We start from the raw sequence: 26638 nt of genomic DNA on the forward strand, positions 1-26638 counted from the left end.
CCATGAAGGCTGCTGTATATTTTATGTACAAAAATCAATTTATACTTTGTGAGGAAAATATTAAATGTAATATGCGACAACAAAATTAAATAATTTTTATACTGAAACAAACTGTTAAAATATTATGTAGAAAATATTTACAGTATGTAAGAGATGAACACCTTTCTACAAATATTTTTCTGTGGTACAACGGTTTGAGAACCCCTGCAATAATGCATTGTGATCATCACTACAGAAACCACTTTAAATTACCTGCTTTGACACAAAGCGGAATTCATAACCATGCAAATGGTATGCAAAGTTTGACAATTTGTTGCCTATTCATGGCCTGAAGCTTGCAGCACAAGGAATGACAAAATAGAAAGGAACAATTTATATGATGTTATGATAATGGTGACCCAGTAAGACTATCCTTGACAAAAATGAATGATTGTACCCTCTTCAAAACTTATACTTTGTTGCCATAGGCCTACAATATGTGTTTAAAGCGTACACACCACATTAACTTTAATGGACTACTTTCTCTTTGTAGTTTTGTGCTTTCCTCCCAAGAGCATCGCCTCAGTAACACCCTAACCACATCGAGCTCTGAGGGACCTCCAGCACGACCCATTTAACCATCTGCTTCGCACGTGTCAAATTTTACGTGCTACGTCACGCCTACGCCATCGCGTCGAGAGCCACAGCTCCGCCATATTGCAGGAAATCCGTCTGAGGTTTAGAGATTAGCGTTTAATCTGAGGAGCTGGGAACGAGAGTGTGATTGGAAGTTACTGCTAGCCATATGGTTAGCTCGAGTGGGCGGGTAGATCGCGCAATCTCTGTTGCCATACGACAGGACATATGTTTATTAAGACAAATCGGTGCAGTTCGGCACGTTATTATTATGCCGAACTCTCTTTATGAGTGTGTGGCTAGACTGGCGAGTTGACATTCTGACTCTGAAAAGTGGGAAATCGGATTAACGTTCAAGATTGCGCACCAAACCCTAATCATCTTGTGTCGCTGGCTCCCGTTGCCACGAGCCTAAGAAATCTTGTAGAGAAAGGCTGATTGCTAGTTAGGTTAATGTCTGCAGGAAAACACCAAGACCGGGATCGGTGATTGTATTTCTGTCAGCGAGGAGGAGAAGCGATCGAGTCGGTGTGTGCTGGCGATGTTATTATACTGCCCTGCGACCCATGAAACCAACTGTTGTTCAGTGTTCACTAAATTAGCTGTGTTAGAGCGTTAAACCTGCCCGCTTGTCTGAATTCGAACAGTTCTCGGACCCTTCGGAGTCGCTGGCCACTTTGCGATCTCTTCTCGCTCGGACTGGCACCAGCAAACACGGAGCATATCTTTGTTCATTTACTGGCTAATAAATCCTGACTGGACTGTGAGAAGATGTCGACTAAAGAGCCGCAAGAAAAGCTGTCGACAACTGAGCGAATCGTTAAAAGTAAGTTTGTGTTGCATGAAGTCTGAACAGCTGGTTAGTTACAGTTAATTCTAATAGATTTGCCGCTGTGGTATTTTGGTGAATCACTTGATTCAGCATTCATTTGATTCATCCGAATCATTTCTTGACCGCTATGTCAGGTTTTGTTGGGGAGAGAAATTGAAACTCTCAAAGTCTAGACTGTCCATTTCAACTTTGCAAGCAGCTTATTTTTGACATCCAGTTAATGAAAATATGCCACTAAATTGAATTAAGAATATTTTGTAATCTTGGCTCGAGTGTGTGTGTATATATGTGTATGAGTGCTTTCAAAAAGATTAAAGGGATAGTACACCCCCCCCCACACACACACACACACACACACACACACACCACCACCCAAAAAAAAAAAAAAAAATTGTCATCATTTTTCACCCTCATGTTGTTCCAAACCTGTATGAGATTCTTTCTTCTGTTGAACACATAAGAAGATATTTTAAGCAATGTTGGTAATCAAACAGTTGACGGTAGCCATTGAATTCCATAGTATGTTTTCCCTACTATGTAAGTCAATGTCGTCGTCAACTGTCTGGTTACCAACATTCTTTAAAATGTCTTCTTTTTTTGTTCAACTACATGAGGGTGAGTAAATTATGACAACATTTTCATTCTTAGGTAACTATCCATTTAATATGATCTATCCATTTGATCCGTAAGATAATTGCAATACAGGTAATTGCATGCTCATCAAAGCATTTAGTATTCACAGTAGCTTAAAACTGCCTGGATAAAGCTGTGGTTATTTTGAAGATCGACCAAGAATGTAACCGCAAAGCTCAGAGAGTGACCCATACATGTAAAATATGAGTATTTCTGTCTTCATACCTGGTGGATGAAGTCAGAATCATTGCATTATGGTTATCTTTTTTCTCGTCTCAGGTGATTTGTGTAAAGCAAACCTCATCTTAAAATCCAGCAATGTGCTCCTGTCAGCCAGTCTTAGCAGGAGCTTGTCATTATTTGTGGTATAAATAATATGGAATAAATTGAAACACACATGCTTCATATTATCTACTTGGATCAGCTTTGAGAACTTTCCTTGTGAACAGCATGCGAATTAGAATGAAATAGTGGGTTTTAAAATCAGACACAAATCTCCTCTAGGTTTATGAGCTAATGTTTTACAAGCAATAGACCCTAGTCAGGGTTATTTTCTTTTTCCTATTGATATTTAATAGTTATTCAAAATGATTGTGTTTGAATATTTTGTGAATAAAAATAAACCAGCGGAGGATAGACATATAGCCTGTGCAACACTGTATAATAATTTTCAAAACAATTTTCCGGAGTTTTGTGGATTTTTTTTTTTTTGTATTTTTTTTTTTTTTGCAAAGACATATTTCCAGTGTTGCGTCAACTGAACAATCAAAGTTAAAAACTTTACAACCTGTTGAACAGACTTTACACCCATCACTCAAAATTTTGTTTTCATTTTTTTGTGAAAAATGAAATCCTGTTTCAGCTGTAGTTTATGACATGTTAGTTATACTGAAACAACTCCATTGAACACTTTTTAATTCAAAACAGATTTTAGACATGTTTTCAGTTTGATCCATCTGTGGGTTTCTGGAAAATATTGCGAAGGAAAACAAAATAATTTTTCCTTTTTAAAAATAATGATCTAAATAAAACTCACTGTATTCATGCTTCATTTTGGTAAGTTTACCCAAAAAGGTCAGCAGGTTAACCTGGCCAAACTACATTTGATAAGACCACTGTGCTCACTAACATCAGACCTGTGCCCTTTCCATGGGCATTTGCTGCTGACATTTGAGTCGCATAAAAATATTGTCTTAAGTTTATATTATCGGTCTGTCGAATATGTGTCTTTGCTTCACACGTACATATGGGTTTGAAAAGCAAGAAAATTTGAGACCCACTAATAGCACATTAGTAGGTCAGCACAGGAGCCAATTTGCCTTTCAAATGTCCAGGTTTTGAGTGAACACTTGTAGCCTGCCCAGTGTCTAGATGTATGCAGAGCTGGAAAAGCCCTGAATCTGCATGGCACAAATGTCATCCTGAAGGCAGAGCCTGTCATTGGTGACACTGAAATGCAAAGCGTTTGGTTCAGAACTGTGCCATATTCAAATGTTTAAACCATTGAGGATCTGTGTGTGAGACCCTTCTCTCCACATTTGTATCTTTGTCTGTTTAGAATGAAAGTTTAAAGCACCTTACAGAATGTTGAAGCATAAATGTGTTGACGTTGCTCCACTTCAGCCTTAACCCTCTTTCTCTCTTTTGAGCTTTAGAGTCAAGATCTTTTTTGCAGTGCACTTTTAAAAATAAAGCTTCCAAAAGGTTTTTTTTTTTTTGCAGTGATGATGTCATAGAAGGAACATTTTGGGTTCCCCAAAGAACCTTTCATACCCTTTTCCACCGACATGATTCCAGTAGAGGTTCCCAACTTTTGACCGTTCTCAAACCTTTCTGTGAATTTTCACTGCAGAAAATGGGGTTTCCGGGCCAGAAAGATTGGTTCAACTCCAGCCCTAAATACTTGCTGGTTTAGAACGGAGCCGGGGAGCGGGGGTGGTGAAATGCTGTTGCTGTCTATGGCAGTCTGGTTGAGCAATGTAATAATGTTGCAAGACATTAAAACTCTGCGTGCGAGAGAGCGAGTGAATTAACGGTTTCGGTTCAGTATATCTCCAAAAATGACAGCTGATAGTAACAGCAGAACAGTAGTGCCGCACTGCCTGCACAAACACCAGGATGTGCACTGTTTGATTTTAGACTGTTTAGTCTGTTAAAAAACATGTAGCATCGTTAACGTTACCATTCATTCCTCAAGTCTGTGGAAACACTGGGCCAGTTCGCGGCAGGCTCCAATTCACCTGGCCGAGAACAGGCTCTGGCTCCAGAACGTGAATTATTCTGGTGGAAAAGAGGTAGTGAACAGTGTGTTTCTTAGTGTAAAATTTTCTTTTAATAATCTAAATAAACTTTTTCCACTATAAGGAACTATTTGTCACAGTTTTCTCTTAATCTCCTCCATGTCACTTTAAAATATAGCATTCTGTGTAGAATCAAATTGATACGATATGAAGTTTCTCAGCTGATTAATCAGAATGATATCGGCCGATACTGATAGTTTGTTTTTTCTTGTGGATAAAAATAACTCTCCCAAATAATGCTGCAAACTATACAGAGAACCCTCTCATTTGGTACACTATAATATTAGAGGTTAAAATTAACAACTGCTAGGCTATTTATTTCCAGATATAATATTTACACTCAAATAAAAGCTGAAATGTTTGTATACAACTCAGTTACACAAGGTAGTTTTCATAAGCACTTGTCTTCATGGCAAGTTTATTCATACATACATATATAATTAACAGTAAATACGTTTTTTTTTTTTAAGCTAACTAACAAACGGATGACTTTACTGAGGTAAATGCAACATTAAGTGATATTGTTCACAAGCTTCACAAGCAAGTTTTATTGACATCTTTCCACAGTTGAAACACTGATTGAGTGATTACATAAGACATGATTTGGATTTCCGTAACTTTCAACTACCTTCTGATATTCATGCATGTTTTTCTAGATATAATTTGTATTAAAGTGCTACAGTGATCTGTCACGTCACATTTCAGAGCGTCAAAACGCCATTTATTGTTTGAATTTCGTGGTAAAATGGAAAGAATTTGAAATATGACACTTAGTTTCTTTTTAGAAGTAATAAAGCACAGAGCTGTTTGCAATTATTGGGTGAGAGGAACGCTACAAATAATGTTTAGTATAGGGAAAAACCAGATCTGCAGATCTGGCAACCCTGGCTTGAAAAAGATGAAAAGCATATTTACACTGTCTGAATCATTCCGTATCCCCTATATAGTGCACTATGTGCCATTCACCATGTAGAAAATAGTAAATGTGTGAACAAGTGACCCATTTTAGCAGCTTCATCGTCTATTTAAAGTGTAGGGGGCGGGACGCTTTAGATTCTAGAGAGCATTTTATTGGACAGAAAATCTGAAGATACACTCACCTAAAGGATTATTAGGAACACCATACTAATACTGTGTTTGACCCCCTTTCGCCTTCAGAACTGCCTTAATTCTACGTGGCATTGATTCAACAAGGTGCTGAAAGCATTCTTTAGAAATGTTGGCCCATATTGATAGGATAGCATCTTGCAGTTGATGGAGATTTGTGGGATGCACATCTAGGGCACGAAGCTCCCGTTCCACCACATCCCAAAGATGCTCTATTGGGTTGAGATCTGGTGACTGTGGGGGCCATTTTAGTACAGTGAACTCACTGTCATGTTCAAGAAACCAATTTGAAATGATTCGAGCTTTGTGACATGGTGCATTATCCTGCTGGAAGTAGCCATCAGAGGATGGGTACATGGTGGTCATAAAGGGATGGACATGGTCAGAAACAATGCTCAGGTAGGCCGTGGCACGATGCCCAATTGGCACTAAGGGGCCTAAAGTGTGCCAAGAAAACATCCCCCACACCATTACACCACCACCACCAGCCTGCACAGTGGTAAAAAGGCATGATGGATCCATGTTCTCATTCTGTTTACGCCAAATTCTGACTCTACCATCTGAATGTCTTAACAGAAATCGAGACTCATCAGACCAGGCAACATTTTTCCAGTCTTCAACTGTCCAATTTTGGTGAGCTCGTGCAAATTGTAGCCTCTTTTTCCTATTTGTAGTGGAGATGAGTGGTACCCAGTGGGGTCTTCTGCTGTTGTAGCCCATCCGCCTCAAGGTTGTGCGTGTTGTGGCTTCACAAATGCTTTGCTGCATACCTCGGTTGTAACGAGTGGTTATTTCAGTCAAAGTTGCTCTTCTATCAGCTTGAATCAGTCGGCCCATTCTCCTCTGACCTCTAGCATCAACAAGGCATTTTCGCCCACAGGACTGCCGCATACTGGATGTTTTTCCCTTTTCACACCATTCTTTGTAAACCCTAGAAATGGTTGTGCGTGAAAATCCCAGTAACTGAGCAGATTGTGAAATACTCAGACCGGCCCGTCTGGCACCAACAACCATGCCACGCTCAAAATTGCTTAAATCACCTTTCTTTCCCATTCTGACATTCAGTTTGGCGTTCAGGAGATTGTCTTGACCAGGACCACACCCCTAAATGCATTGAAGCAACTGCCATGTGAGTGGTTGATTAGATAATTGCATTGAGAAATTGAACAGGTGTTCCTAATAATCCTTTAGGTGAGTGTATGCTGAAATGCAGAGTGTTGCCACCAAAATTATTGATCCATATTGGTGGAAGTGAGAGACTGTAAGTTTTGAATATCTTATAGCACACTAGCTTATAGATAACAGTAAGGCTAACATATTCATACTCAAAGCCAAAAAACTTCAATTTTGAATGCAGGGGGACTTTAAAGGGTCTTCATTGAGCCATTGATGCCAATAAAGAACCTTTTTTTTTTTAAAGAGTAGGAGGAGTCCCTAAATAAACAGACTCTGAACCTGGAATCCCTGGCTAATAAAGGCTTTACCTAATCTGTTCTTAATGCTGGTACCCAGCTTACCGTCCCTATTCCCAGCCTGTGTTGTGGACCCAGGGCTGCTTACAGTTTATTTATACTTCTCAACAGTCAGAGTATAGATAATGTTTGTTTATGTCCTTATGACAATGAGCTCAAATTGTTCAAGTCCTCAACTCTGGTGAGGTGGAATTGTTTGCACTCGCCCCTCTTTACATATCATCTCCTTACTGCGTTTTTTATTTATTGGGGCCAACTGATCTGCTGTGTTCTGCAAAGAACGACCCTGTTCAGCCATGCGCTCATGACTTTCTTTTTTTTAAGCTGTCGGAGCCATCATTCTCAATCCTGAGGACATCATAATGATTGAAATGTTTGGGTTATGTCTTCATTCCCAAAGCGAGAGTGTTAGATTGTCTTTTACCATAGTCTTCAGTCATCATTTCTTCTCAAATAACATGTATTGAGTTCTCGATTTACAATTCATGCCTTTGGCTGACAGTTCTATCCAAAGCAAAGTAACAATACATTAAAATTAAATGAGATCCCATAACTTTCTAAAACTTTCACTTCATATTTTCATACAAGGGTTTTCAAACTTTGGGGATCAAATACGTTTAGCTATATGAGATATTAAGGAAACACAATATTGTTTTTAGACATAGAAAATGTTAAATCTGATTTTGGAAATCATTATAATAATCATTTTGTTTCATTATACTGACAGCCCTAGTTTTTAAATATTATTCAAAAGTTTGGGGTCAGAAAGGTTTTTATGTAATTTATTATTTTTAAACAAAATGAATACTATTATTCAGCATGGACACATTAAATGATCATAATGACATTAAAAACATTTATCAAAATGACAGTAAAATAAATAAATGTAATGTGTAATTAAATTTAAATGAAAAGTAATTGCTGTTCTATTCATCAAAATAACTTTCTATAAATCAAAGAATCCTTACAAAAATGTATCGCAGTTTCCATAAACATATTAGGCAGCACAGTCGTTTTCAACATTGATAATTATAATAAATGTTTCTTGAGCTGCAAATCGGCATTAGAATGATTTCTGAAGGATCATGTGACGCTGAAGACTGCGGCTGTAAATTTATCTGGCAATCACAGGAATAAATTACACTTTAAATAGAAAAAAGTTATTTTACATTGTAATAATAATTCACAGTATCACTCTTTTTACTGTATTTTGAATCAAATAAATGCAGGCTTGTTGAGCACTTATTTAAAAACCATTAAAAATTCTTACTGACCTCAAACTTTTGAACAGTATTTATAATTATATATATTTATGTATTCAACATTACCCTTAACAATGCATAGAAAGATGTTGTGTTTATAATATCATTCTTCATTCTTTTCCACACTCAATCTGTCTTTGTAAATGAACAAATAAAGCTGTCATTATATTTTAGTAAATAGGTCCCTCACAAGACCATTGTATTCAAGGGTCCTGGGCATCAAAAAGTTTGAAAACAAAAAAATTGTTTCAGGTGTCAGAAATCAGGCATAATCTGATGTGCAACTTGCATTGATCCCATTGTCAGTCACTGAAATAAAAACAGTAGCTGCTCAGATTTTAATTTAACAAAAGTCAAAAACCCTAATCAGAATGTCTTGTATTTGTATTTGTCAGAAATGATGTCTTGTAGTGAGACCTCAGGGTGAAGCTTCATAATAGAGATATTCAAATCAAAGAGGCTGAACTTTGGCCATATGAAGAGATCCATGCTGGGAATTTTTGTCAGTGAACAGAAAAAGTTTGAAACCTTGACATCTTTTTATTGAAAATCCCTCAGTTTCAGTCTCTTTGTACAGATATGCTGCTGAATTGTGGGATCCAGTGGCTTGATTTGAGTCCCTAATGGTTGGTTGAAGGCTCAAGACATCATTTGCTCTTGCATTCTGGGCACGTTTAATAGAACCTCAAGATTAACGGGAGCGTTGTCAAAGTCTGTCTCGACGCACTTCGCGGTTCCGCTTGACAGCTGCTTGTTCCCTCTGAATGCTTTACCTTTAGTTACATGTCCCTCAGCCTCAGCAATCACACCGTAGTTTGTAGCTTTCCCTAAAATTACGATCAACTTTGACTTCCTCCATAACATATGGGCTCTTACTGGCTATCGATCAAGCAGACATTCAGAGCCGGAGGCTGAGCAGCCAAAACACACTGGCGGATGCATGCAAATGAGGTCGCAGTGGAAGTAGCAGCGTCAACCCTGGCTTTTGTGATAGACTGGGGGAAAACACTGTGCCAGGGGCCCTTGGCAGTTCACACAGCTTCCTGTTTTCTTCATAGTGTTTGAGAACCTCAGACATGCTCATCACTTCATTCAATAATGAACTCTTCCGAAAGGTACAGAGACACAAAAGACCGATATTAGCACGATATTGTATGATGCTTTTGATAAATCGATGCATATTATCTTCTAAAACATCTGTTCACATCATCTAGAATCTCTTAAGCTTCTAAGAAACCTTGAATCATTTAAAACTCCCATCTCATTATTAAACACGTCTTGAGCCTCAGCCCTCTCTATGGCAACTTCTGCACTTTTGCAGAGGGATTTGGAGGAGTTAGATTACCCGGCAGTTCAGTGCAGGTGAGGGATTATTGCGTGACATCTCGGGATCCTTTCACGTCTGTGAAGGTTAAACCTGAGAGCTGAATCAATAGAATCCTCATGATACCATAACTTTTATTAACCCCAGCAGCCGCAAATGTCATGATGTTCCAGAGAGCAGCACAACTAATAAAGAGCAGATCTGAAAATAAACTGTTTACAGACTTTTTTTTTTTTTTTAAAGATGCATCTTCGGGAGCGAGAGTCACTTAACATTTTTTCATCAACAAGTGCAATGCAGGATGAACCGATAAGTTGATTATTATTTTCTTGGTATGACTGGTAACTGATAAATGGCTAATAATAATAATATAGAAAATAGTATTTTGTCTTAAAAGGATTTAAACTGTAATCCTTCGTTTTAAATACATTAGCATTTAATTTTGTGTAAAAAAAAAACATTTAGCATCACAACGGTAACAAATTTTTACCTTGAGATTTGCTAAAGATTACATTTAACTGTTATTTGTTTATTTGTATTGGATATAAAGTAAAAAAAAAAAAAAAATCAATTGAATAATTCAAACTATGTAAAGAAATTGTAATGTAATTTTAATTATAATTTATATATAGTCCCAAAATGTGATGAAATTAATGATCTTTACTTCCATGTTGTGATGTACATCTGATTGTAACTGAAAAAGAAAAGATGTTTGTGGTTGAATGCAACTGGTTGAATGCAATGGTTGTTGTTTGGATTTAATAATGATTAGAAATGTTTTTTTTTGAGCACCAAATCAGCATATTAGAAGGATCATGTGACATGGAAGACTGGAGTAATTGCATCAGAGGAAATGCTTTTTAAAATGTATTAAAAAAGCAACAACTTCTTTTATCAAATAAATGTAGCCTTGGTAAGCATAACAGACTTTCAAAAAAATCTTTCTGAGCCCAGACTTTATAACAGTAGTGTATGTCTATTCATTTGTCCATTGTTACATACAAAAATATGTATGTATTTGCATTGTTTGAATGATTAAATTGATGACCCATTCCTTAATTTTAGTTTTAACTAGCACTTTAACACTCAGTGGGCATGAACCACTTAGTACCTCCTCTTTTAAACTATGATTTCCATGCAGCTACTTAGTTAATGCTGAAAAGACGTCCACACCGCCAACTGATATTTTTCTCTTCTTGTACTTACAGCAGTGCCACTGCCCCCTCACCAGCGGCTGACAATAAAGGACCTATTTGTGGATGGCAAGCCCAATCCCGAGGTACTGAAGAACCATTTGATCAAAGAGGGACGTGTGGAGGAGGAAGTTGCGCTGCGCATCATAAAAGACGGTGCCAACATCCTACGTCAGGAGAAGTGCATGATAGAAGTGGAGGCACCAATCACTGGTAAGAAAGCAAGAGCATATCTTTAGTAGGGCTTGAGGGAGATGACCATATGTCTTGATTGGAATGAACTTTGTTCTGGCTTGTGTTTTTCTTTTTTCTTTTTCGCTGTGGCCTAACCTAGTTACTAAGAAAAAAGGTATTTTTCCTCATGGAAACTTCATGCAGTGTTTCAAATATATTCATAATTACACTTCACTGGCATCAGTGTGTGTACATTTTGCCAACAATAAAATAATACACCATAAAACTATTGGTCTGGTTGATAAGTAACTTTTCATGTAGGCTTATAATCCATCTGTGAAAACTGTTTTCATCGGGCACATCATATCGGCGGCATTGCTTTTGAGTTTGTTGCAGAGATTGACTGTTATAAACTGTCACTGTGGTGAATCAGCTGTGGCAAACTGACTCGTATGTAGATCAGTGTCAGCGGCGTTGGTTCTCACTGACAGATATCGTCTGCAGATCAGCGGAGCGCAACACAGGAAACAGTCACAGATTCTGCTGCGAATTGTGGTCAGTTTTGCTTCAGTGAACACTAGGAGGGATGTGCAAAAACGACTCGACTACATGGAGGGTTACCTGAATGACAAACTGCCCTTAAGGAAGATCTGTAAATTTAGTCTGGTTTTGAGAGCTCTTGACCTTGATTGGAAATTCAGGATGCTACTTTCCCCATCTACTGTATATTCCACTTTACAATTAAACTAAGTAGGGATGCATAATTTATATGTTTTCTGCTGATATTAGAGATTTTTAACTCTTTCCACATTAGTGTTTTTTTTTTATTATTATTATTTTTATAAATAAAGGCGCCAACCAGCACCAACATTTTTTTTCATTTTCACAAAAATGTCATGGCCCCCAGAATATTTAGTTATATCTGAACATGCAATATATCAAAAGAAAGAACAGACCCCCTCTGCTTTTAAACAAACAAAAAAAAAATTTCTTTACCAACACTTGAATGTGGGTAAGTTTCATAACGAAAGCAACATTTTAAGCAAAAAGCTGATAAAATCGTGCTTTTGTCAAAGACTGCGCCTGGATCTGATTCAGTACCAGTGTTGGGGAGTAACTAGTTACATGTAACAGAGTTATGTAATTTAATTACAAAATAAATGTAACTGTAATCAGTTACTGATAAAAAATGTGTTGTTAAATTACAGTTACTTATGAAAATGTTAATGATTACAAAGGAGGTTACATCTGAATTTTTTCAGTAAAAAGCTAGGATATGTAGAGTAATATAAATTTGGTACTTTGCCTGTTTTTTTGTGCACGATGTCTCCTGCCATTTAAAGGCTGTTTAGTAGAGCGATGCTATTCTGATGCTTTTGATTGATTCTCTTGTTTGAATTTGCAGTGCACCACATCTGCTAATTACATCAATCCACATTGCCGCTGAAAGCTTTAGGCTACAACCTGTCTGAGAGTTGCCACCATGGCGAGAACAATGTGTTCCACTGGGAAATTGAAAAATCATTTAATCCAGAAATCTGTATTTAACCTCAGAATGGTCTCAAACTAAAAAGAGGTGCTAAAGTCTGTTTTTGTGGTGGCTGTGCTTTAAAATTAAATTATTATAATCTTAATTCAAGTGATGAAGAATTTTGATAGTTTGACAGTAATCCGTGTTGAGTACTACGGTAAGATTAACCCTACTTGATTTACATGTTTGAAAAGGATTAACAGTTGAAAACATTCATTAGAAATTTAGAAAAGTAATCAGATGTAATGAGTTACATTTCTTTAATAAATAGAAATGGTTACACTGCTTATTACATTTTAAATAGGGTAACTTATAATCTGTAACCTATTACATTTCCAAAGTAACCTTCCCAACACTGTTCAGTACGATGATCAAAACATAGATGGAGTAGATCGAGTCCATCAACACCCCCAAAGCTTATAGCACTTCCTCCACATGCTGTTTATTGTTGATTATCGCATTATTTTTCATATGCATCTGCTTACATATGAGATCGTTCATTTCTGCTGCTTCTTTGCTTGTGTTATATTATACTTGTTCAGGAAATGCTTAATAGAGACCCCTACCTTATAACAATGATAACACGGAAAGCCATACAAATGTGTCATTGGCAGGGAAGCTTTTTTTCATAAATGTTAACTCGTCAATGGCAGGGAAAGAGTTAAATTTATCGGTACAGCCAATATTTTATATTAAATTATGCATGCTCGTTACCCCTATTTGGCATATAGGTTACCTTTGTTGTCATCTAACGCTCACTTCAAGTTAATTAATCTTTAAAAACACTGATAATATTTGTAGGCTACATTATAATGCTGCCATGCCCTTTAAAAACTTTTTAAACTTGACTTTATTTTTTATCTTTACTATTATTATTTTATTATTATTTTGTATTTTCAATTGTTCAGGGAAAAAATATTATTTGTAATTTATCAGTTATTGGCCATAACATAAAAATAATTCTCCTAATTTCCCATAATTTCAGCATTGATGTATCCTTAAAATAAATGTGCATGACTGTAACTATGTTGGTTTAAAAATGATGAATTTAAACTTTTTACTGCGCACAATGATTTTACGAGTGCGCTAATCAAAGCCACTAAAAATGTCAAAAAAAATGGAAAATCTAGGCTTTATAAATTAGTCAAGCTCACTAATTGGCTAGTCAGTTGTTAGACAACAAGTCAACCTCTTTGATCCATCCCTAGTGACTCTGATCAATGAGAAAATGCATAATAGGAAATTAGTTATGGGTTTTGCTGCTTTTATTTGACAGATAGATGGAATGGTAATGTACAGATTTCACAGTAGAATCACTATCTGTATCACATCTGGGTAATCTTACATTCAGCTCAGCCTTATCAGTGACAAACAGAGCCTATTAAACTTACTCAATTACTTGATGAAGATGTTGTGCTTCAAGGTTTCATTCTTGGAAACGTTGTGTGCATCATGCCATGATATTTCATAATGCAGATAAATTAGAGCTCATCTGTCCTCTATAGATATTACCATCTTTGAGCACGAATTAATAGATGTCACAAACCCCTCTGGGTCTAGATACATTCTGTTTTATAAATGGATGCAGCCTCTGTATTTTCAGATATAGTGTCGTTGTTGCTAAGTGACAGAGCAGTCTTGTACATGTGGCCGTTGCTGGCTAGATTATGCAGGTAGGATGGATTTAAGTGAAGTGTTTTCTCTATATCCAGTCCTACACTTTCCTAAGGCATTTTTTTTTGTGTTTGATGTGATCAGGGGCGCCGCTAAGGGGGGAAAAGTTAGGACGATTCTAAGGGCCCAGGCACTTTTGGGGGCCCCAGAGATCGATTTTATTAACGGAATGGGTGCGGTAGGGGGCCCAACCTCATATTCTTTCATAGGGCCCAAAATTGATAGTGGCGCCCCTGGATGTGATACAGAAAAACTTATTCTGTTTTGTTTTAACCATTGCCATTGAACTCAAAATGAGGCAGGTGTTATGTATCGCTCACTGAACATGTACCATGTCAAGCATTTGTTTTTGCTTCCTTTTCACCTGTAGTATGTGGTGATGTTCACGGACAGTTCTTCGACCTCATGAAGCTCTTCGAAGTTGGTGGTTCCCCTGACAACACGCGCTATCTGTTCCTGGGCGATTATGTAGACAGAGGATACTTCAGTATTGAGGTGAGTGCATGTTAATGAACTGAAATCATCTAGAATAAGAAGCTCACACAGAATCTGCACCTGCAGAAATTGTATCACAGATTTTCACTGGAATGCCTTTTATTCACAGAGTTCTACACGTCGTCCTTAGGGCTGTGTTGAAAAAATCGATTCACCGATTCTGAATCGATTTTCATATTAATTTCTAAAGATCGATCCGTAACTCAGAGGATCGATTTTCCCCGTGAACTTTAACTTTCCGCGTCATTGAATTCACGCATGCGCGCGAGGTGGAAGGACATTAAAACAACGTCAGTAACGTTAAGCAAGCGGTTGCTTTGAAAACTCCAGAAACGCTCAAAGCTCCGATCTGGCCACAGTCTATGGATCTGGCACCATTTCGGGTTCAGAATCAGAAGCAATGCAGAGAACGAGCTTGACAAAAGCAAAGGTTTTCTAAAGGTTTTGTGAGTTCCAATTTTATTTACATTCTGATAGAAATGCGCGGTTGGCGGTTACAGCCGCGGACTCCGCGGATAAACCGTGGATCGGGCGGATGACGTGACGAAAAATTATATTTTCGGATGGGTGGCGGGCGGTTAACCAATCATATAAAAAATATATGCATACATTAAGCGGATGGCGGGCGGGTGCTGTTTTGAAAATTGGTCAAAAACGTTGGTGCGGACGGATGAGTTTTGTGATGCGGTTGAAATAATAGCCGATCCGCACATCTCGTTGTCTGTTTACTGTGAAGCCAGTAACCAACAATCTGTTTACATTTGCACTGGCTTAGAACAAATGTGTTCTAAATGTTGATCATTAAAATAAAAAATAAAGGTGCATTTGCATCTGAACTGTAGCAGCTTTTTGGAAAATTCTTAATGTCATTTTTAATAATACATCAGGTTCGCGTCTAAATAATCGGTCTACTGCTGCTGATATACCTCTGCGTCCTCGGTCGTCTACACCAGTGCAAGTTTGTGAAAGCAGTTGTATCAACACTCTGGAAGGGGGATTGTTCTTTACAACCACCAATATTCCATTAATTTGCAGTTGAATGTCTATAATAATAGTATCAATATGTTGCATAACTAGTACAGTCATGTAATTCAGGTAACAGCTGGAAAAAATAGCTTTTTTCAAAAACCATTATCTAAATCTCGAAGATCGGATCGGATCGGATCAAATCGAATCGAATAATGATAATCGATTCAAGATCTTGAGAATCGGAATCGAATCGATTCTTGAAATTTGAATCGAAACCCAGCCCTAGTCGTCCTCTACACGTTTTTTCACTATCTAGGCTAATTTGGTCATGCTTTTTAGCTACCAATAGAAGTGTAGCTGTAAATGGGGACAGTCTTTGAAGTTGTTCATCACATTAACAATAACATTTAAATTGGATCATATTTAGAGCTTTAAAGTGCTGGAAAAAAAGTGTGAAGCGCTTTAAAAAGTTCTTGAATTTCACTCTTAAAAGTTTGCAAGAACCCTGAAATGAATAATATTAAAACTTCTTTAACTGTTTCTGCCACAATACCATGGTTACAGTTTGCATTACTACTTTTAATCCATGGTGAATGTTGGTGATTTGTGGACTGAAAAGCCTTCTATAACTTGTTTGTTCATGGCACAATGTCTCCTGGTGTCGGCACTGTTTGATCTGATACTCCATATGGTTTATAACAGAGAATTGTGTGCTGAATATGAATGCTTCTCACTAGATCTCGCAGCGATGTTATTAATTCTGTGGCAAATTCAAACGCTGTTGTGACGGTGCCGCTTGCTCGAGATCGGCCCGCGAGTAAACCTGTTCTGAGCTCGTGTTGCTCTGTCTGTAATTGTTCCAAGCTGATAAACTGTCCCGTGCTGCGCAGCTTAAACAAGTAGCGCTCTTTCGTTTAGTTTGACGTTTCACATATTCAACAGAAATGGCAGCTCTTATCAGTTGGGCAACCAGTACGACCTCTAACAAAATGTAGTCGCACCGGCAGGAAAAAAAAGTCTGAAGCCCTGATATTCTAGTTACAGGGCTCCAGACTGCGACCAAATGGTCGCATTTTGCGACCAAAATTTGAGAATGTGCGACTGAATTTTACATCCAGTCGCACATGTGCGACCAGTAATTTTTTTTTTTTTTTTTACGTTAAACGTGGAAGGGGCGCGTCAAAGAATCCGGAATGTGTAGCAGGCCAATGAGTGTGAGAAGAATAGGGAATGGCCACTGTAACTGGCTAATGTGTGGAGGGGGAGGGTCCTAGAGATAAGCGAGCGCGCGTAAGTTAAACGTCTGTGGGAAGGAGACGGAGACAAATATCAATGTCACGGACAGACCTATTTTTTTACAGTCTATGGGACAGACACAGTCGGTCGGATGATGATAAAGGCCTGAACCCACTATTTTCGGGAAGACTGGCTACGAAAATTCAGCTGGTTGAGGTACTGTAAGTAAGGTGACGAACTCCATGAGCTGCGAATGTTGCAGTCGCTACCCCAGAACTGCGGGGAAATAGAAGTTTGCAGGCACTTCGCAGTTTAAACACAAAACGCATCTCAGCCTCAAGCAGAGTATTCCGTGACATGTTATTAAATAAAATGAAAAAAACTGCGCTGCGCTACTCATTTCTACTTCATAGACCGTTTAATAGTTCGAACCAATAATAGACAGCGCAGAGCTTCTCTCGCCAGTCGCGGGCCGATCGCGATCACGCGAAACAGTTACATCGTGGAGATCCAGTGAAGAAATCGTCTCCGGTTACTTTCGTAACCTCGGTTCCCTGAAAGGCAAGGAACGAGACATTACGGATGTCGTATATGGGAACTCCTCTCATCCTTCACTTCTGCTGAAATCTTATAGGCTAACGCCAGCAGAGCTGGCCAATTGACGCAAATATGCAAATACTGAAACACCGTTGCAGTTATAATGCAAGTGCAGCGTCAATTCCCTTCAGAATCGAACAAACGCTAAATCAATAGCGAACACGGCGGCGAGCGTAATGTCTCGTTCCTTGCCTTTCAGGGAACCGAGGTTACGAAAGTAACCGGAGACGTTCCCTATCAAGGCTACGGAACTCGACATTACGGATGTCGTATATGGGAACTGTATAGAATCCCGCCGTGGCAGCAAACCACTGAAAACAGACCCAATACAAACCTCGCCCCCAGAATGTAAGCGCCTGATAGGCCGAGATTGACCAATAGTGAACCTCTAACCTCCGATAGGTCCAAAGGGACCAATCACAAGCTCACAAAACACTACCGGAATTTGCATATCCCGGGAAGTATAAATGGGGGAAGGTTGCACTGTAGACCAACAGGGCAACAACAACAGAGAAAGCCAACGCATAGCGGTGACAATAGTACAACACACAATAGCACACAGAACAACTCATGAGCAAAGCGCAGAGCAGCTCTCTAATGCTGTGTAAATGATCAACTCACCGAAAGCACTCGAGACGCTACAGAGGGCAAATCCAACTTGTAAAATCTGGCAAACGTGTTCTGAGAAGACCAGCCAGCCGCAAGACATAAATCCTGAATAGACATACCCTTAGTCCAAGCCCACGAGGAGGCAATCGCCCTAGTCGAATGAGCCTTGATGTTCAGGGGACATTCCTGTCCCAGACAATCATAAGCCAAAACAATAGCGTCCACAATCCAGTGAGCAAGCCTCTGTTTAGAGACCCCCCGTCCCTTGTTGCATCCACCAAAGCACACAAACAGCTGGTCCGATTGTCGAAACGCGGCCGAGCGAGAAATGTATTCTCGGAGCGTTCTGACTGGGCAAATAGCACTCTGAGCATCCGAACCCTGAGAGGTTGATGGCTCAGCGGACAGGGCAGGCAGAGAAACGATCTGCGCTCTGAACGGGGTATTGAGCGACTTAGGAACGTAACCCGGCCTCGGTCTGAGAATAACATTACAGTTTCCCGGTCCAAAGCGAATACAATCTTCACTTACAGAGAAAGCCTGTAAATCCCCGACCCGTTTCGCCGAGGCGAGAGCGAGAAGCAGAGCCGTTTTTAGCGATAGCTCCTTAATGGCAATCGCGGCAAGGGGCTCGAAAGGCGGTCGTGACAAAGCCTCCAAGACCAAAGCTAAGTCCCACGGCGGCACAGAAGGCGGCCGAGCAGGGCACAATCTCCTAGCTCCCCTGAGGAACCGTGTCACCGACGCATGTCTACCGATAGACTGTCCGTCAACAGGGGGGTGAAACGCGGCAATAGCGGCCACGTATACCTTCAGAGTGGATGGTAGGCTCCCTTCATCCATCCTATACTGAAGGAAGCGTAGAATATCCGACACAGAACAGTCCGCTGGGTCTAAACCGACATCCTGACACCATTTAGAGAATACACCCCACTTCAGAGCATACAAACGCCTGGTGGACGGAGCTCGCGCCTCTGCGATAGTATTCAAAACTCGCGAATGCAGCGCGTCCCGCTCGCTCAGCGACCCTGCAGCGGCCACACGTGGAGGCTCCACAGCCCGGGGCTGGGATGCCAAATCGTTCCGCCCGCCTGAGACAGAAGGTCCTTCCTGAGCGGAATCTCCCATGGCTGCCCTGCTAGTAACTCTATCAAATCCGCGAACCAGGGCTGATTCGGCCAGTTCGGGGCTACCAGAGTCACCGCCGCCTTCTCCTCCCTGATTTTGCACAACACCATGGGCAAAACTTTCACCGGAGGAAAAGCATAGAGACAGACTCTCGGCCATCGTGCAGTCAGCGCGTCCACCTCCCGAGGGGAACGGGACAGCGAGAAGAACATCTGACAGTGCGTGTTCTCGCTCGTCGCAAAGAGGTCGACCTCCGCCCTGCCAAAACGATTCCATATCAGCTGAACCGTCCCGGGGTGAAGCCTCCACTCCCCTTGGGGAATCCCTTTTCTCGAGAGCATATCCGCCCCGCGATTTAGAACACCGGGGATGTGCGCCGCTCTCACCGAGAGGAAAAACCGGTCCGCCCATAGCAGAAGGGATTCCGCCTGCCTGAATAGGGCTTTGGAATGTACACCGCCCTGGCGATTTATGTACGAGACCACAGAAGTGTTGTCGGTCCGAATCAACACATGCTGCTGCTCCAGCTGAGACCGGAAGGCTCTGAGAGCTAGAGCGACCGCTTCTAGCTCCAAGCGATTTATGTGCCACTCCGTCTGCTTCTCTGACCACCGACCCGAGGCGGGCTTGCCTAAGCAGACCGCTCCCCATCCGGTGGATGAAGCGTCCGTCAGGACCTCCACTCGCCGTGTCACTAAGCCCATAGGGACACCTGCGCTGAAGAGATCCGGGTTCCTCCAAGGAACCAGGGCACGGGCGCATCCGCCGGTGACCATGACGCGCTTGTGGCCAGAATACCACGCACTCGGGGGAACGCGCGCTTTCAGCCAGAGTTGAAGCGGTCTCATATGCAGCAGCCCCAGATGACATACCGAAGATGCCGCTGCCATCCGTCCCAGTAGCCTCTGAAACTCTTTCAGTGGGACGAGCCTGCCCGGTCTGAAGAGACCGAGAGAAGAGCTCAGAGCCTCCGCTCGCTCGGGGGAGAGGCGCGCTCTCATTCTCACCGAATCCAAGCACACTCCCAGGAATGTTGTCGTCTGGCTCGGTGTGAGCACACTTTTTTGGACGTTCACCCTCAAACCAAGCATCTCTAAGTGTCGAAGGAGGGCATTCACGTGGCTGATCAGCGTTTCTCTCGACTGAGCGAGAACTAGCCAGTCGTCCAGATAGTTCAAGACGCGCATTCCGCTCGATCTGAGGGGTGAAAGTGCCGCGTCTACACATTTCGAAAACGTTCGGGGGGCTAGGGCCAGTCCAAACGGAAGCACCGTATATTGGTACGCCGAATCCTCGAACGCAAACCTCAGGAATCGTCTGTGACGCTTCACTATCTGAATATGAAAATAAGCGTCCTTTAAATCCACTGAAGCGAACCAATCCCCGGGGCGAATTTGCGCCAGGATTTGTTTCAGTGTTGTCATCCTGAAGGCGCGCTTGTGAAGCGCTCTGTTGACAGGTCTCAGATCCAGAATGGGACGGAGACCCCCTCCCTTCTTCGGCACGACGAAGTAGCGGCTGTAGAACCCGCTGTCCCGCTCGCTCGGGGGAACTGGTTCTATAGCCTTCTTTTCGAGCAAGCTGCACACTTCCTGCCTCAGCACATGAGCGTTTTGGGGCAAAGTTAATGACTGAATTACGCCGCGGAAGCGGGGTGGTCTGCGTTTGAACTGAAGCGTGTACCCGCGCCGAATTATATTCAACACCCACGGTGAAATGCCCGGAATAGCTTCCCATGCTGCCTGAAAACGACTGAGCGTGGGCTGATCTAAACCTGCGGTCATCGCCGCTGCGGTCATGGCCGCTGTGTGAGTGCTGGGGGTAGCTATTGACCGTGGCTCTGCGCTGCTCGAAGGCAGGGCGAGTAACACAGTGTGTGGTGCAAGAGGAGAAAAAAGCTCTGTTTGTGAAGTAGTGATTTGTTTTATTGCAACAGCATTGTTTACATTTACATTCACAACACAACTGCACGCGTCGCTCGCAGAACTCCGAGGGACCAAGTGCATTAGAGCGCGCCGCTTGGACGCGGGGCCGAACTGGCGCTTTCTCCTCCTCTTGCCCGAGCGGTCAGGAAGACTGCTTGGGCCTCGCAGGCGACGCGGTGGGCTTCCTGCGCGGGCTCCTCTGCGTCCTCCTGTTACCCGCCTCCTGCCACTGACCGCTACGGCCCCTACGGGCGTCCTGTCCCGGGCGAGGCGCTGTTTGTCTCCTGGCCGCAGCCTGTGGTTGGCGGCCTGAGGCTGAGGACGAACGTGAGCGCGGCTGAGGCGGCGGCGGCGGCGGCGCTCTCCGGGGAATAACGTGGCTCATAGCCTTGGCCTTCTTTTGCGTCTCCGAGTAACGCTCGGTGACTTTCTCCATCGCGTCACCGAACAGGCCTGCAGGGGAAATGGGCGCATTCAGGAGCGTCTTCCTGTCGGCTTCCTGTACGTCCGACAAAGTGAGCCACAGATGTCTGTGGAGGACCACGAGGAAGCCCATAGAGCGGCCGATCGCCTGGGCCGAGCGCTTCGTGGCCAGGAGCGCGAGGTCCGTGGCCGAACGGAGATCCCGGATGGCGTCAGCGTCAATAGAGGCGGCGCCATCCAGAGACTTCAGCTGCTTTGCCTGTAGCACTTGGAGAAGGGCCATGGCATGCAGCGCGGATACCGCCTCCCCCGCGGCACCGAAGGCCTTGTTAGCCTGGTGGGCCGTAAATCTGCAGGCTCGGGACGGCAGGCTGCGGTCCGAGCCCAGGGCGGGAGCCGACGGGCAGAGGTGAGCGGCGACGGTCTCCTCGACGGGGGGGATGCTGAGGTAACCGTGGTCCCCCGCATCGTCCACGGGGGCAAACATGGCCTGGGTGGAAGTGAGGGTGCGCGCCGATTGCGGGGCCGCCCACGACTTCACCACGTGCTCATGCACGTCGGGGAAAAACGGTGTTCCTCTCTTCGAAGCGGCCTGGCGGCGGCTCGATTGCAGGAACCACGAATCCAGCTTGCTCTTTGATGGTTCATCAGGAGCTTTCCACTCGAGGTCCAGTTCCTCGACGGCCTTCGAGAGGACACGAAAGAGCTCGTCCTGTAGGTCCGCCGGGGAGTCCTGCCCCGCGGCCCCGGGCGCGGCCTGCTCCGCACCCCAGTCGATCTCGGAGGCCGACAGCGACATGGAGTCGTCCTCCTCACTCACCCCGAAGGAAATGAAGTCGGCGACGTCGCGTGGGGGTTGAAAGGTGGGGTCGGGGAAGCTCACCGGGGAGCGGACCTCGACTCCGCGGTTGGGGGGGGCTACCAGCGGCTCGGAGGCGGCGGTAGGCCCAATCCCCGCTATTGCGCGAGCTTCCTCCCTCCTGGCTCTGAGGACTCGGAGGGGCATGTCCGCGCAGAGGTCGCAGGACCCTCCGTCCCCGAGGGCTGACTCGGCATGGGCCAGCCCCAAGCACGCGATGCAAAACAGGTGCGTGTCGGTGGGGGCGATGGGGGCCGAGCACAGGTTACAGGTAGCTGCCATCGGATGCAGGAGACAGTGTAAGTATCTCCGACGCAACTTCGACGACGGCGAATATATTCCAGTATTTTGAAGTATCAGCTTTCTAGCACACGATTTGAGCGTGAAGAGAGAGATTCTGAAGGGAATTGACGCTGCACTTGCATTATAACTGCAACGGTGTTTCAGTATTTGCATATTTGCGTCAATTGGCCAGCTCTGCTGGCGTTAGCCTATAAGATTTCAGCAGAAGTGAAGGATGAGAGGAGTTCCCATATACGACATCCGTAATGTCGAGTTCCGTAGCCTTGATAGGGAACCATTGAGTTCGCGACAGAATTAATAACATTGCTGCGAGATCCAGTGAGAAACATTCAGATTTGACGCAGAATTCTCTGTCATAAACCATATCAGATCAAACAGCGCTGACGTGGAAACCAGGAGAAACATGTGCCATGAACGAACAAGTTATAGAAGGCTTTAGGTCCACAGATCAGCAACATTCACCATGGATTTAATGTAGTAACACCACTTACTGTAACTATGGTATATTGTGTTTATAACAGTAGCCTACACATCTTTTTCCAGCACTTCAAAACTATAATATCATATTTAAATGTTATTTTTAATGTGTTGACCAAAACATTTTTTGTTCATCCTTTAAAGATTGTCCCTATTTATAAAACTAAAAGTTTCAAGAAGTAGGAAAACTCACACTTATTTAAAAAAAGAAAAGAAAAAAATATTAAATTACTATTGTAAACATAGCTGCAGAGGACGCTTATTGGCTATTTTCACTCCCTAATATCTATTTTGTCACTCATTTTGCTTTTGAATTATTAAGACATTATGAATGATAATAATTAAAGTTAACTTTATCTATACACCTCAAATTAAGCTCAGTGCTTTGTCATCCCACAGTGCTACCAAATACTTTCTGTAGAACTTAGTGCCGCTGCCCTCAAATGTTAGTCTGGAGCCTGTGATCTTAAAATAAAACTGCACCATACTTTCTGTACGTTAAGGCTATTTATTATCAAAGCATTTGTCAGTAATACAGTTATTTTGGGGGAAAATGTGAATAATTGCATTGTAAGATGATTTAAGGTGCGCCCCTAAATTTTCTGCTTGTGCTCCTAAAATTTTAAGTCAGGGGCTACAGCGCTCCTAATAAAAAAAGTTAGTCTGGAGCCCTGAGTTAGCTAACCGAAGTCGCATTGCGTAATGTAAAACGGTCCACTTTGAATCTTCCAGTTTACTCAAGCCTCTGCTTTTCGTGACTTTGATTAGGTTTGGTGAGTGCAGGAGCTGTGAATGATTTCGAATACAGAACAAAAGTATCAGAGACCTTGTTAAGCTGTGTGGTTAAATGGCCTCTCTTTCACAGTCTGTCTCATTTGGACGTGTCACTGTCTGAGTGGAGCTATTTGATAACCTGTCAGACACTGTACCCTTTCATAAGAGATGAGTCATAGAGCATTAAAGCGTGGACCGCTCTGCTTGTCGCGATTCTCCGCTGAATGACTGATGTTACTGACGCCTCACACTTTGATCCTGTGAAGAGTTCATTAACTTGACATTCCCAAGGGTCGCTCACACACTGTGACTTGCATGCAGTTGTTAATTTTCAGTGAAATTTGGTGATTTCCAGTGACATGAGCGATAGCTACCGCTAGTGAAAAACCGCTAGTGAAAATAAAGTTGAACTTTATTCAAAGGAGTCAGGACTTTTGAAGACTCATTTGAATAAACTCCTGTTTAAAGTTTGGGCTCAGCTTTTAAGTCTCTTATGCTCACCAAAGCAGTATAAAATAATACAATATACAGTAAAAGCATATTGTGAAAAATTATTGCAATTTAAAATAACAGTTTTTTTTGTAATTCCTGTGATGGCAAAGCTGATTTATCAGCAGCCATTATGCTATTCACATGATCCTTCAGACATCATTCTAATGTTGATTTGACGAAGAAAGAGAACATTTCTAATAAGAAATATTTCTTATTTTGCTGCTTAACGTTTTTGTTGAAACCCTGATATTTTTTTTTTTCAGGATTCTTTGATGAATATGAAGTTGAAACGAATAGCATTTATTTGAAATGAAAATCTTTTGTAATTTTATAAATGTCTTTACTGTCACTTTATATCAATTTAATGCTTCCTTTTAAAAAAAATTGTTTTACTGATCCCAAACTTTTGAACGCTAGTGTATACATATTCTTTGCCTCTCATAATTTTTGACGTGTCATTATTTGTTGTGCTAACGATATAAAGCCTTTACATTTATCTCGATGCTCAGGATATGTTCTCTCTAGTTATATATCTGTGCTAAAATGGGCTCAGAATTGCTCATAAAAGTATGAGCAATCCTGTTCATTTAGCCTGTCATCATCTTTCTCTTCCATTATGGTGGGCTATTTCCTTTGATCCGAGATCCGTCTATTATTAATGCATCCCCAGCCTCCCACCACCATGACCAGCCACCACACACACACACACACACACACACACACACACACACACACACACACACACACACACACACACACGTGGAAGGTCTTGGTGTGAGCAGCCTCACCATCACACTGTTCAGTCTCCACTTGTCTGGCACAAAGCTCTCTGCCCTTTTGTCTTGTCTGGGAGAGACCCACTTATTAAAAAGGGATGTGAAAAATCTCCATATTTCCATATTTGACATGTCGATGAGTTTTCTAAACCTCTAGATATGCTTTCTCTAGTTGTCTCAGCCATTGATGGCATTCTTTAGGAAACTCTTCTTTATATTGTTCTTAACATACTGTACAATCATTTTTTTTCATCCTTCCATTTCCATTCCATCATTCCAAGCAGTTATATCATATATCATTATATGGCCAACAAAAGTTTAATTTGATATTAAATAGTTATTATTTTAATTGTCAATATTCACACTGATATGAGAATTCTAATATGTTAATGTTAATATAGTAATGTTAATATCAATATTCATATTGATATATCAATGTATTAACATTATTATTATTATTATTATTATTATTATTATTATTATTATTATTATTATTGTGCATATTGAAATGAATATTTATGTAAATCTATAATATTGCCCTTTTTAATGCAGTGAAACTATTATTATTGACCCCATGTCTCTCACAGCAGACAGTTTGACAGTCTGACAGAAATGCCCTTTTTTTTTTTTTTTTTTATGGTGATGAGTTTGTTAAAAAACGTGATGGTTGTAAAACCATCTCATATGGTTTACCGTGCTAAAAGTATATATCTCTGAATTCTGTGAATTCCTCTCCTTTATAACTCCACATCACAAAACATTAAAGCTAAAACAAAAAATTTTAACAATTAAGTAAACTAATCGACCATCTTGTTGACCAGTTGACCATCCTGATCCATCCCAGTTATTAAACCAGGCGATAGCCTGAAGCGGCATGTCAACTTTAGGGAAAAAACAGATTCCCCTCTGTGTCATCTGCCATTCAGCAATAATAGCCTTCGTTCAGGTCCTCCTCACATGGCCACTATTACCTGCAATTTTCAGCTCATTATTCCTCTTGCGTAGGCTCCGGTCCCGGCTCTCGCACCCCCCGCTCGCACCCTCCTCCGTGTCTATTATTTCACATGTCATTTAAATGCACACCTGTCGTCCTTGGTTACCTTGGTGTCCTGTTCTTCCCACGTTGAGTGGTGTCTGGGATTTTGCATGCAAATGAAATGTGGAGGGGGTGTAGACGATAAATACATTTTAATCATTTTAATTAGGCTATAAAGATTGTGTGCATGTACTCTGTACTGTACAGAAGATCAGGCATCTCACTCGAACGCACTGCATTGCCAAGGTTTTGTGTTGTCGGCTGACAAACAGTCTATACTTAAGTGTGAATTTTAGATGTGTAAAATGAACCAAACAAACCTGTTGTTTAGAATAAAGTATCACTGGGAATAATTACCATGTGACCACTCACTCCCACCTTTGCAGTCCTTCTGCAGGACACTGATTGTGCCATAATCATGC

At 41.7% G+C, this 26638-nt stretch overlaps 1 protein-coding gene across 2 annotated transcripts in view; it reads left to right on the plus strand.

Moving 5' to 3' along the window:
* The first annotated feature begins 705 nt into the window (after positions 1–705).
* The window catches only part of ppp3cca (protein phosphatase 3, catalytic subunit, gamma isozyme, a), a 48228-nt gene continuing 22295 nt past the window's right edge, over positions 706–26638 (plus strand). Inside the window, exons 1-3 of one of the 2 annotated variants that reach the window (XM_079870893.1) lie at positions 706–1441; positions 10754–10951; positions 14488–14612. In XM_079870893.1, the coding sequence (XP_079727019.1) occupies positions 1387–1441; positions 10754–10951; positions 14488–14612 (378 nt within the window). In that variant the 5' untranslated portion in view covers positions 706–1386. The remainder of the gene's footprint in view (positions 1442–10753; positions 10952–14487; positions 14613–26638) is intronic. The other variant, XM_079870892.1, reaches the window with a different exon arrangement.

Source organism: Squalius cephalus, assembly GCF_949319135.1.
Source record: "Squalius cephalus genome assembly, chromosome: 5".
Taxonomy (NCBI): domain Eukaryota; kingdom Metazoa; phylum Chordata; class Actinopteri; order Cypriniformes; family Leuciscidae; genus Squalius; species Squalius cephalus.